Here is a 14,160-nt window from a genome sequence, read left to right as displayed (position 1 = left end):
AGCCAATATATACAGATAAGCCATAGGAAGCTAGTTTACCACCACTTAACATTACGCAATGCTCTTTATGACAGAATACCCCTATACAACACCGTACCGTACGTGAAGGGAGACAAAACCACTATATATGCAATTCCTATAAACACAGCGCAACGCGACCAGTGCTGATCACTGCCCTACTACAACACGCAAACGAAACAAACGAGACTGATGCTATGACCCTAGAATACCGGACAGCAGTGACATTTACACACGACACGAAAATGTCGCCACCGGTCACCCGTGACGAAGTACCCAGTCACCACCACACCTAAAGCCTGTTGGTTTGCGAGCATATCTCCACCATTGGTAAATCTAACATAACGAACAAACACTTGTTAACTTACATCTAGTCTTTTGCCAAATGTTTCTTTTTTTTTGTCCCGCGAGACTTAGGATTGCACAAAGCACCATGGTCTTTGCGATTCACAACCTTAACCATTTTCTCGTCGTTCCTTTACTTAGTTAAAGTGTTTTTGCTCCTCTTACATGAGATAAGATCGGTCTGTACATGAATGTTTTTAAAACTTCGACAGTTCCATGAGTCGGTAGTTTGGTTTCCAACAGACCTCTCGAAAGCTTTCTTTTTATTGGTTTTGTTGACGGGAAGTGGAATTAAGTTTCTGAGATCTATCAACCATTTCTTGGCTGACATTGCAGCAACCGGCTCAGTTCTTGGTCGCCTCTTAGAGAGAGGGAAGCTAGGTCTGGCTGCTTGAGGACCCTCCTCCCTTCCTCCATTTTTCAAATGCTGGTTTGTTCAAGTGCTGAGTTAGGGAGGTGAGCCGAATCCTCTTTTGTTTGTGATTCATCGTTCTCGGACAATTCTCCCGACTCATCTCGTCACTACTCTTCTCGGAACTGCTGGACACGATCAGGTCCCCTGTATTCTGATCTTGCCGTTTCAGATCTGAAGAGTAGAAATGCCGCAATCTGTAATATATTTCCCCATCTGGTCCATATCGGGCAGGTCTTCAGTAGTGTACTCTTCGTCTTTGCCATGACTCCTACAGAATACAAATGTTAAAATTTCTTTAATGTGGTGTATATGTACAAAAGGTATCATGATTATATATATCTGACCTCATTTCATAATGCTGGTAGACGCATAATGTGTACTCTGCCTTGTATTCGCAGGGTTGGGGACAACAGAGTCTTTGGAAACGTGGGCTCGAATCCCACCGCTACCACCAAATTTCTGTAACATGCCGGCAGAGGGTTCGTACCAAGATATACTTGGGCCCTTGTTATGAATCACTTACTATACTAAATCAGTAAGGTTACCACCAGTAACACTACACAGAGCTCTATAACACTTGTTATATATACGTTTGATGGTAGAATACTTCTCTGAGCTACAACTAAGGACATACGTGTAACTGAGAATAGCGTGTTGTAATGAACACAAACTACTGAAATGGCCATACAACTATTCAGTGCCAACGTAACACGAAAATCTTTTTTCACTGGTTGTGATTTTCAAATAACTGTTGCATACATCATTTGACTCGAAGAAAGATTTATTTTATTACATGTCATTGATTAATAGTCAATTATTTTCTTTTAAATACATTCTAGTATTATAATCATCCTTAAAATTAAAATTCCTTAGAAGGAATTCTGATGTCTTCCTAAATCTTCGCGCGATATTTATGAAGAAACATAAAGGCACCATTCTTATGAAAGAATATATCTCAATTGTGTCGTATTTTTTGCATACGTAATGTATTACACCAATTATATTATCTATTGATATCAACGACAATTTCCACAAGGAAATCTTTGTGTTCTTCCTCTTAGGAATATTATCAGATATACGTAGAATCAAACATTCTTTAGAAAACAAAGATCCATACCTTGAACGCACGGAGAACGATAATGAATAAGTGAGAATAAATGATGATAATATATTTCGTTATACTGTAAACGAACTTCTTGTCGCGTGCGATTAAATTCCACGTGTTGCGCGTGCGTTTAGATTTCCACGTGTTGCGCGTGCGATTAATTTCCACGTGTTGCGCGTGCGTTTAGATTTCCACGTGTTGCGCGTGCGATTAATTTCCACGTGTTGCGCGTGCGATAAAATGTAACTTGTGATTAGAGATAGCGATGCTATTTGTCGCGAAGATGTTTCAAGCAAAGATAGAGTAAAGTTGTACGAGTCTGAAATCGCGAAAAAGAAACTCGCCACGAAGAATCGCGACATTAAATCCCCACGAAAAGTTTATTTACAGTAACTACTAGATTTCATATAGCTGTAAAATTGAGTTATAAGTATATTCTGTAATCAATCCCATTGAACCAATCTTTCTATTGAGTACAAATTGATAGTTACCTTTAAATTTCTTGTTGTTATGTTTCCCTGTTGTCATTGTCTTTATCTTGTTTTTCAATGTTACATATATAAATATATATAATTAAATAGTTAATCCTCTAAACTATTTTAATAATTATAATAAATTTGCTGTTCTCTTTATATCGTCTTATAGTTTTGTGTGAAGGACGGAATGATATTTTATAGTCAAGACAGAAATAAGAACAACGGCTCCTCCACGCTGCCATCCTCAAAACTCCAGGGGTTACTATTACTATCGTAATATCCACCCCGAACTTTGTCATAGCAAAACTGAAGACCCTGTCTGCGACAAAGGATGAGCAGTTAAACTAGTCCTTTGATGCCCATCAAAAGAATCGAAAAATAGTGCACTCTGGTAAACTCTGTAGCTCTAAAGTTGGGCGTCGCTCTCTAATATTCAATGGAAGTTTCTGCTGGCCTGTTATTTGTCAGTTTTTCTCCTTAACTGCCTTCAATTGTACTATGAGATGGTCCAAGAATTGATGTAACGACATTTATAGCACCCCTGGAGTATGGCGGTTGGTCCAGGGGGAGATATAACGATAATGAAAATAACCTGGAGTATCAACGATGTTTGGCTGAACGACGCTTTTGAAATAAATTTCGTACGATGGAAATGGAACTACGAACTGTACGGATCCACTTCAGGATCATTAGAAGTGTGTCTAAAACTGGAATTTTCGTAAGGGTCTCCCGACGCGTTCTCAGATTTGGTCTTTTAGGTTCATTTCGGAAAGAAATGCCTCATTTTGTTTCCCGACATGGACCATTCCTTAACAGTACGGAATTCCCCCGAACTTATATTCTTCATAGAAAAGCATTGCAGTGGTTAAAGAAGTCTCATTAATAAATAACATAAGAAGTTTTCCTTAACTTCTGTAATACTTTACTATGACAAATTTCAAGTTCAGGAATATTTCTGAAACTGGGCCCACGATATCAACACCAGTCTAAAAATCGATTACTTCACCTGCTTAGTTGATGGGTTATACTTATATGTAGTTATAGTGCCAAAACTTACACAGTGGTATCGAGGTACAGTGTCTATATATAGAAAGACGTTGGTGTTGATGGATGTGAAAACGAAAGCAAATACTTAAATCTTCCACGTTTTTACCGAGTTAGTCACCCCTAATCTTATATCTTCTGTGAACACACCTAAATTGAGGGAAACATTTGATATCAATACCCTAGATTTGATATACAAGATAATGTCTGATCATGTTAGGGTATTCGGACAAGTTAATCATATATTTATTACATTGTAGTTCCTAATAATAAAAACGAAACCAGAATTTTTTATAAGCCAGACTGTCTTTACACCTACACAATTATGTAATCTGGTTTTCAATGTTTGAATAACGATATCTAAGTATGCTTGTGTACACCTTGTAGGCACAGAAGGCTTGTTTACACTGTTTATTTAATTCAGTGTATTGATTTACCCAAATCTTACAAGTACGTAGGTGCATTGGGCAGCAGGTCAAACCGGATGTCCTGAACATGACATCACTATGACTATATAGGAGGCTCCCCACAGGGCGCAGCAATGAAAGTTTAAAAATTACAAAACATTTGTTGTTTACGCAGATATTAAATCATTATGATTTCCCGAAAATTTTTGAATTAATGTTTCTTGTTCATATCAACCAGGGCACACCATTTGACCTATTTTCACCGAGAATTGCTTGACTCATTGGCCGATGACCATGCAGTGTTCTTTGACAATAGGATCATTGCATTGTCCCTAAATCGACTAATCAACAACCGATTGTTGACGTATAGATCAAGAAATACTGTATATCTAGATACACGGACGAGTGAATGGACAAAACAAAGTGTTTTCCAGTTAGATCACAACGTCGACCTTAAAACTTCCACATAGTCTCCAATAACCTGTATTTCTCAAACGTCTTTATGTCGACCACATGGAAGACGAGTCTCTGACTCAAAGTGTTATCGACTCTAAATAAAGTCTATTATTATTATCATTATTATTATAACCTAATATCTTTCATGTTTCTTTAAATCCGACTTTCCTAAAGGGGGAGTGTCAATTTAGGCCCTCTGGTGGCTATGACGATAAGCATTATTTTTGTTCACAGATACCCGGGGGTTAGGACATCATGATATGACCAATGATTAAGGTCAGGTAGGATTCCCTTGTCAGTTATGTGGGGTTAAACAGGGAGGTCAATTTTCTGTTTTGTCCAATTTTGCTGGAACCAAATGATATTTTTGAATGATTTTATCATGAATTATAATGCATTGATATGTTGATAATAAAACATATCGGAAAATATAACTGAGTGTTAAAAATAGGTCACAGTGACCTAATTTCGTAAAATGACAATTTTGCAAGAATAAATAATTCGCTGTTTTGTCTCTATGATTTTGGTGATTTGTATTTACATGTCTTGGTGGTAACGTGAAGGGATGACTAGATTCCTACATTGGTGACTGTACTACATTCGATTGTCGATCAGTTGTCTGTGAAGTTTCTGTACAGCAAGTATTAGTATGGAATTTTAAATGCTAAAACAACAGTATTTACATACACTTAAAACATGTTTACATTTGTATAATGCTAGGTCTAAAAATAGAAACCAATTACACTGGTAACATATTGTTTAGGTTTCCACTTGGCCAGAAGCGACCTTCACAATAATTTATAAATGCAAATTACTTTCACTTGCGCCCTTCAACTATTGACAAGTGACAGCACAATTGCTGTATACCTTCAACAAACGTTTGGCGTACATGGATAGTACAAAGTATAAGTAGACAATTGTAAGTAATGCTAACCTAGCAAATGCTGAGTCACATGTATTGATTTCCACTGTATAGCCTGGCAGCTATGACTGCATTTCATATTTATTTACCGGTATTAACTACAATTGCTCCGAAATGTCGACGCACAAATCTAAAAACAAAGCGATAGAAAACCAAATGTCAAACGTTGGGGATTCGTCAAGGTTAATTAGTTTACAATAAGTGGCCAATACGAGTGTGTAGAACTCCGAGAATGTCTGTCGGTCTGCTACAGACACATGCTGGTATAATAATGTTAAAAGGGTCAAGGACAACGATTTGATGACTTATCAATAGAATTTTATGCAGCATTTGGTGGTTGTGTTGGTTATGCTTGGCGTTTTATTGACTGACAACTATTGTCATTTAAAGCTGCCTTCCAATGTGTAACGCATATGAGTACTTGTGTATGCTTTAGGAGGCTGCAGTATATTCATGTTGTGTCACCTTGTATAAGCAGGACTTTCCTCATTTTATAGTGTCTACAGCACTGCAACATGCCGCCAGAAATACCGAATAACACACCAATCCGGTCACATTATAAAACGATCGAACCAGTCGTTCCACTCCTTTTGTGATGAGCGTTTTTATAGACTATGGTGTGTCTCGTCAAAGGGACAGAAACCAAAGCTTCATCTCGAAGTCAAAAGTGAGGCTGTGCTAAGGGAGACATAAGAATGACTTAATCCAGGTAGAACGAATAGAAGAGATCCCAGATTTAGTCGCCTTTACGGTTTAATTAATGCCTAACATAAAAAAACGAATAAAAATGCTTGTCACTTGACTAAATATGTTGAATAAATCACGAAAAAATATAACAACAATCATAATTATTGATCCGTAGTAATCATTAAGAAAATAATTAAAGGGATTTTGATTGGATGAGTGATATTTGCATGAAATAGAACAATTCAATACATTTTGTTAGGTTAGGTTTGATTGGTTGAAACTGAACTAGTGAAGTGAAATTTCAAAGGGTGCGTCCTATATAAAAACACTTAACATCATATTTTATTTATTTTCATTACGCTTGTGTCATATGGCTGTGGCATAAAAAGTTATATCAAAGCCTTGGTCATTTCATTTTTATTATCTGTATGATAAAAATCATATAAGATAAATATACAAGGTTATACATATATTCATAACCTGTTTCAAGCATACACAATATTAATATTTTGTTGCATATTTCAGTTGTTTATCACTTTAGACGTTATCATTAATTCACAAAACAGTCTGGATCGTCATCACATCATCTCTATTATCTTAATGATAAAATTCTTTGAAATGAATATATAAATCCACATCCTGTTTCAACAATACATAATATCAGTATTTTGCACTCTCGCATATTTCAGTTGTTTGTCACCATAAGACCTTATATTAAAATAAGCTAAGTAACCATTACATATCACATTACACATAATGTCATCAACAGGACAAGACTGACATTATCACTGCAGTCCAGTAATTACCAACTTTAAAGTAAGTGGACTTTTCTAGGCGTGAATTTACTTCCGAGATAAAAATCTCACCCATGTCACTCCTATAATGAGGGTGTGATTTTGCTTCAGGAGAAAAAAGTACATCTCATGCATATCACACTATCATATTAATAATTATGCTTTGTTTGATGTTAAGGATGATTAACATGTATTGTATAAAGCAAATAAAACGAATTATAATAACTTATAAAAGCCATCGCCTCAACTATTTCTAAGTATATAACAAAATATGTGAAAGAGACGTATAAAAGTTGCACAACAAATATTATATTATAATCAAAACGTAGATATATAGAAAAAAACAAAAGACAGTGAAAGTGAAATTAAAGTTTGATATAATAGAATGAACATTGAAGTCCTTTTGACATTTAGATGTACATATTTACTTTTTGTCCTTTACAGATTTTTCTAAGCAGCTCAACTAATCACGTAAAATCGGTAAAGCATACTAATGATTGATCAAAGTTCTGTTCTTCAAACGCACCAAGAAATCAATCCATTAGCATTCAAAATATTACAAGATTTACACTTCATATGCACCTTAAAAGATATTCATATACAGTATGTAAAGTGAATATTCTGTAAACCAACTTATTTTTCGCGTGGATTTAATTTCACGTTTACAATAATCAACTTTTTTCACAACAACTTAATTTCGCGATCTAGATTTCTTTGGAAACCTGCTTTAAAATCTTTTCGCGGATAACTGTTTTCGCGATTTTGCTACTGCCCGCGGAATACGTGAAAAAACCGTACACGATATGTTATACATATACAATAGATAACCGAGTCCGAGTGATTGCATAAAAGTGTTATGTGAGTGGAAATACCAGGGATAGTGGTATAAAGCCAGTTATGATTTGACAAACGAGTACCAGTGTAAAATGAGTACCAGATCTAGAGGTGGTAGTATATTTAGGCAGATTTGCCGTTTGTAAAGCCCTCCGGATAGATAACCGAGTTCAATCGATGAAATGAAAATGTTAAATGAATGGCAATACCAGGGATGTTGGTATAGAAACCCCTCTGAATAGATTACTGAGTCCAATTGATGAAATGAAAAAGTTAAATGAATGGCAATATCAAGGATGTTGGTATAGAAACCCCTCTGAATAGATAACCGAGTCCAATTGATGAAATGAAAATGTTAAATTAATGGCAATATCAGGTATGGTAGTATATATAGGCAGATATACCGTTAGTGAAACATTTCTTAATAAAAGTGTTAAATTTGTGCACCAGAGATGGTAGTATATAGGCAGATTTAGTGAAACCCCTCTGGAATGTCGCTATACATGTATATTGATTGTATGGCAATCTCACAAAAGGTCAGACTATAATCTGGGATAGTCATGTTCGGGTCTTTATAGTAGAAATATAATCCCGATTGGCCACCAGCCCTTGAAATATTCTACATAATTGGCCAGCTGAAAAATTCTATAATAGCACGCTACACCAAACAGACCAGCCGTGACGTGTCACTTTATTGTAATCTTACATGGTGGGTTGTGCGTTTATTGGAAATTTATTATGACGTCATGTCTTGACGTCAGTAAACAATGACGTAACGTTTGGATTTAGGACGTCGTGACAAAATGGCGACCTCCGCTTGATTTTTGCAACGTATTTTGACGTCGAATTTCATCGAAATGCAGGTTGTTGTAGATATGTGATAAAAAGTATCTGAAATTTGTGTTCTTTTTATATAAGCTTTTATGAAACTCGTGTCGAAGTTCCTAAAATTAGGCCTAATCGTGACACGTGGATTCACAGTTCGGAAAAATATTTTTCATATCCCGATGAAATTAACAAATAGTGACATTAATACTTAACTCGATATTTCACGGATCTTTTCGCGATCATAGCAGTTTCCGAATATAATCGGTTATTCGGCGAGCTTAACACTACTACTGATTAACTTATCATAACCAGTTGACATTTGACTTTTTGACTCCACTTTGTATTGACATTTTCATCTGACTGTAGTTAATATGTAATGGTGAAATTGTCCCGACGCCATGTAGATGAACAAGAATAATTCAATACATGTATCAGAATTTAGAAAGTAAGCAGAACACTCTACTGTTTACTAGTCATAAAGAACAGAATGTAGTTTAACGAAGCAAACAACGACCATTGTTAAGGCATTTTCAACAGCTGAATAATTCCAGAGATAGGGAATTGTCAGCATGAGTCTGAATAGACTGAATTATTTACGAGATAGTGAATTGTGAATATTAGACATAGGTATTTGTTCTAGATGATTTTATATGTAGCCTTGTTATAACCCACAAACTATACAAAGCAATAATTTACCAAAGGGATTTGGTTCTATTCATCGTACTAAAGACATGGTGCAAACAAATATGTACAATGTATATCGTTTAAGTCAAATAGTCCTTTTCCAAATACATTTCAATGCTGTTTTTTTTTTGAAGTTTTCCAAGCGAATCGTTCTGTTACACCTCAACGTTCCATTACGCTTCTTGTCTTTACGTCACGGATCACTGAACAAACCAAGGTAAGGCACTTTTATGGACACAAATGTACATTTACCCTATTTATTGAATATGGTCAGCGTATACTGATCTAAAGATCTAACATTCAACTATGACACCATCTTATTTTTATAGATATACGTAAATATTTTCATTTGCTCGGAACTGACATTATATAACCTTTTCAAACTAAAGTCATTTCCTTAATACATTTCAATGTTAATATTCCAGGCGAATCCTTCTGTTAATTCAACGTTCCATAACTATACTTGTCTTTAAGTCACGGATCACTGAACAAACTAAGGTAAGTCACCTTTATCTACACACACTAACCCTATATATGACACTCGTTTCAGTTTTGCTCAATATACATACACGTATAAATTATAAGCTATAATTTATTAGCAATTATAAGCTATATACCACTACAAAACTCCCAGGTAAAAATTAACTATTCTAATAGTTTTTGACAATTTTGTTAATTACAACATACTTGCTGGTTTCGGAAATATATTGATTGATATCATACAGCTGTATCATGGAAATGTTCGGTAAAATAAATCCTGTGCTGTTTGTTGCCACTAAATAAATATACAAAATCAAAAGGTTTGTCCCCAACATTACTTGAGAAGTAATTTGTTTGAAGGTTCCTTGTTGTTGAATGAAACGTGTGGTCACTGTAAATGTGATGCGGGGTTCATAGCTTATACAATCAACACCTGAATGGAAGTTCACATTTCTCACATCCGTCATATAACGAAACATTTCTCGTAGTTGGTCAGCAAATTTTAGTTTATATACGATGTTGAATTTGCTGATATCGAAGGTCACCTGTAACCTGAAAAAATTCCTAGTATATTGGCGTTTTTGATGTTTTTTGAAGGTCAATGAAATCTGTTCAGAGGTATAAGATCTCAGTAATTTTTTTGTGTAACAGACCCTTTTACCTACAAATGCATGTTTGGTTTAAGAAACGCATGTCATGCATATTCATGAATATAAAATACATAGAAAGGGTACAAGTGATATTACGTGATAGACCATGACGTGATGTGAACGTATCTTCTTTTTGCAAATTTTCGGCCTCTTGACCATCTTCTGGCACATGGAAAAGTCAACATAACAAAAATTTTATATCGTAAAAATAGTCTTTATTTCGTTCGGTGTCAATACATTCGCAGATAAAAATTCTTTTAATATAAAACATGAACCAATAGACTAAACAGGTGTTGTTTTCAAGTCTATTAGTAAAACATATAGTTTATAATTTGATTTCTGAACTATATTCTGAGGTTTGAACTTCTCATGGAATATGTAATCGATCTTTCCTACTATTGTTTTAAATATGCCACGGAATATTGTTGACTACGTCACAATAATTTTATAAATAATTTTCAAAATAGAATAGCTTTAGATATCGACTTATTTCATCTGATATATGAAAGTACAAGATGTAAACATTGTATTTAAAATAATCTAGAGTAGTGACGTTTTATGTCTAAATTCTCTCCTTTTAATTGTTTTTACGTAATTGGAATATTTTTTGACTTATAACTTATTGATTTGACTCGTATTAACGGTACAACTTTCGATACCTCTCGTGTGTTTACCATTGATTTTACTCGTATAACGGTACAACTTTCGATACCTCTCGTGTGTTTACCATTGTATCTGTTATTACTGATTATTCAAGTATTGTACCGATGATGTCATAATGCAGTATCTAGATATTGCTCGTGACCAATTTATACCTTATATATATAACATGTTCTTAATTGCATGGTCACTCGTATTTTGAAAGTAAGTTCTCTTCGAAAAAAAATAAATAAAAGAAATAAAAATAAACTTCTCAATATTTAAAATAAGTACATAGATTAACAATTGATACATCAGAAATGTTCGCAACAAATACTCCTACACATAAATATAAATATCCCCCTCCCCAACCACAATTATTATCAATCTAATGAATAGGATTTGACTTCTGACTTGTATTCTGAGAATTCTTTATAACTTAGATTAAAGAACTGGTGTTAAGAGCTACATTTGTATACATGTATGTATATTGCGGTTTTCGGTCTAAAATTAATAAGCGTTTCTTCACAAGTAAACAAGCAATTACAATACACAATTAGGACGGAAAGATGACCACAGATGAAAGTCTTTTTGCAATGACAAGTAAAACGAAAACAACAGTTATCACAGGTATTGGAAGTTCACTTTTGTCACTTTACCGAAAAGGATTTCGAAAATCGCTTTGAAGCTGTTTGCTTCTGTCGTGTTTTGGCTTCTACTTTATAAATGTATCAAACTTCATGTTGCTGCCCGAGTTTTGTTTCACACTTTGGTCCATTGTTTATATTATTATTGTCTATGAACATCTAGCTTTTTCGTTGGCCAGCGCTAATCGTCTGATGTTACCGATACAACCGGCAGCCGACTCCTGAAGATCCTCATCGCTCGATCCAACCATTACCATCAGAGGCTGCAAAGTACAAACATTTTGGCTATGAGACAATGCAATTAAAAAGGTATAACATAAAAAAAACTTCATTTCAGAACAGGTAAGCATACATTGTATTGGTGATTTCAAAACGAAGGCAAAAATAACTGTAGGTTTATCAGTACCAAGATACGGGTTGTTTGAACACCTTAGCAAATAACTACATGTAGAGTCATGAACACAAAATCACGAGTTGCAACGTATGCAAATAACTGGTTTTATGAATACAAAGTCACGACTTTTTTGAAAACGAACGAAAATACAATTGTAACTACATTAATCACCGTAAAATCGTGGGTTGTTTGAAAATGTAGGCAGATAATCAGGCGCTAAGTATTCTATTAGGATTAAAATCTATACACACAATGCATTACATTGCATGATGATATTGGTCATGGGTTGGGAACAAAACATTGTTTATTAAACATCAAATGAAAGCCGCACTAGATTTTCATCTTTCACCACTATCGTTTTAGTATAATGATGACCAGATATGACGTCACAGTTACCAGTACTAGTTTTTTTCATCTTTCACCACTATCGTTTTAGTATAATGATGACCAGATATGACGTCACAGTTACCAGTACTAGTTTTTTTCATCTTTCACCACTAGCGTTTTAGAATGATGATGACCATATATGACGTCATAGTTACCTGTACAACTCCCGCCTCGTGCATTGTGATACAGTTCTCTGGAGTTTTGGAGAGCTGGAACAACGCCCTGGCCGTGGATCTGTGTACATTTTCATCCTGTGACTTTAGGTATCTCACTAAAGGTGCTACCGCCTTCTCCCTACCAAATGCTATCCTGTTGTTCCCCCAGTTACAGCACCTGGCGATCGCCTCCGCTAACGTTCTCCTCAGCTTATCATCTGTCTGTAATCACAAAATCAAATAAAACACGTTCAAATTCGTTATCAAGGAAACGTGTACTACATTTCAATGTTTAAAATTAAAAAAATACCAGGTACATGACATTCCGATCACAAATTTTAAATAAGAAAAAATCAAATAAAAGAGGTTTAAATTCGTTATCAAGGAAACGTGTACTACATTTCAATGATTAAAATTCAACAACATCAGGTAAATGACATTCAGATCACAAATTTGAAATTACCAAATTCAGCTCTTCAAACGAATTCTTTATTTCATTTTTTTTTCGTTTTCAAAGTTGCTGCACGACCAATCAAAAGGTAGGCAAGGTATAACATAGAACAGTAAGGCATGGAAAGGCAAATTATACATATATGATTGATACAGGTGTCTAGAATTCAAATACATATAGAATGAGGTCGTATCAATTGCAAGTATCTCAATTTTCAATTAATGGGTTGAAAGTCCATTGATCTTTTTCATCACTGATACAGTTTGTTTTATGCCATGCACGTTACTGTCGACAGTTACTGATGAATAAGGTCAATAATATCCCTTACTAACACACAGTAGAGATATGTGAAACACACAAACACAAGTGTTCAAACTCGCTCTAGTGAGAAGAACATCTCTTGTTACAACACACGTGACAAAGACACATGATATACATTTTTTTCGGTTCCAGAAGACTGAACAAAAAAGTAGTGCAAACCATTGTTGAGCCTTTGGTTCCATTACATCACAAAACATTCTATATACTGAGACTGGAGGCATGTTGAATAAAACATTACCGATTGTCCTAGATAATGTGACATAGGGTCTCGTGCTTATATTGAGCCAGTTACTGCAGGTAAAATAACGTTATTCTATCAAACAAAAGAGAATGGCAAACTGATGACAGTTTTAACGACTCGATTTTACCTGACTATCTAGCGCAATATTTGGATCGATACTAACTGAACCTTTTTCTCTTCTGAAACATACATTTCCTATATTTTATGGAAATTAGCATGCAGTTCAATAAAGAAAGAGCACACAGTACGGCCTATGGTTAGCAATGATGCACATCAACAATTGTTCAATTTAGTTATGTTTCACTGTACAACAGATGTGTCCTATAGGCATGCACTATAATAAATGAATCACGAACTCAATATAACGTCGGGGTAATACATTTTATGAAGGGATTGATAATGGTTCTGAAAAGATCCATGGTTTAAAATAAGTTATGTTTATATGTTAAGTTTTACACGGCCAATAAATGTTGTATGTCACTTTCATTGATTATATAGAGGAATCTTTACTAAAACAGGTGGTATCAATGTTTATGAGATATTGATCACATACATACACATGTACATGTATCCAGTCATGCGTAAACTGGCTATAATTTTAAATATATGTAATGGCTGTCATATTACGTAATCAGCAAATCCAGTCATAAATTAACGATTATAGTACACGGGTTGTCGTTTAGAAATACTGCTGATGTAGCTTTTCCTTTCCATCATATTTTAATGTGTTCTAGATAACGCAACTCTTAACGCCTGATAGACACAGTCACGAGACATTTA

At 34.9% G+C, this 14,160-nt stretch overlaps 1 protein-coding gene across 2 annotated transcripts in view; it reads right to left on the bottom strand.

The window, feature by feature from the left end:
- Positions 1–10,338: 10,338 nt before the first annotated feature.
- The window catches only part of LOC138310444 (outer dynein arm-docking complex subunit 2-like), a 31,620-nt gene continuing 27,798 nt past the window's right edge, over positions 10,339–14,160 (bottom strand). For both annotated transcript variants that reach the window (XM_069251666.1, XM_069251667.1), the window contains 2 exons: positions 12,368–12,589; positions 10,339–11,694 (listed from right to left, as the gene is read on the bottom strand). In XM_069251666.1, the coding sequence (XP_069107767.1) occupies positions 11,581–11,694; positions 12,368–12,589 (336 nt within the window). In that variant the 3' untranslated portion in view covers positions 10,339–11,580. The remainder of the gene's footprint in view (positions 11,695–12,367; positions 12,590–14,160) is intronic.

This window comes from Argopecten irradians, chromosome 16 (genome assembly GCF_041381155.1).
Source record: "Argopecten irradians isolate NY chromosome 16, Ai_NY, whole genome shotgun sequence".
NCBI lineage: Eukaryota > Metazoa > Mollusca > Bivalvia > Pectinida > Pectinidae > Argopecten > Argopecten irradians.
Note: the sequence above shows the minus strand (reverse complement) of the source record. Positions and strands in the feature narration are given on the sequence as shown.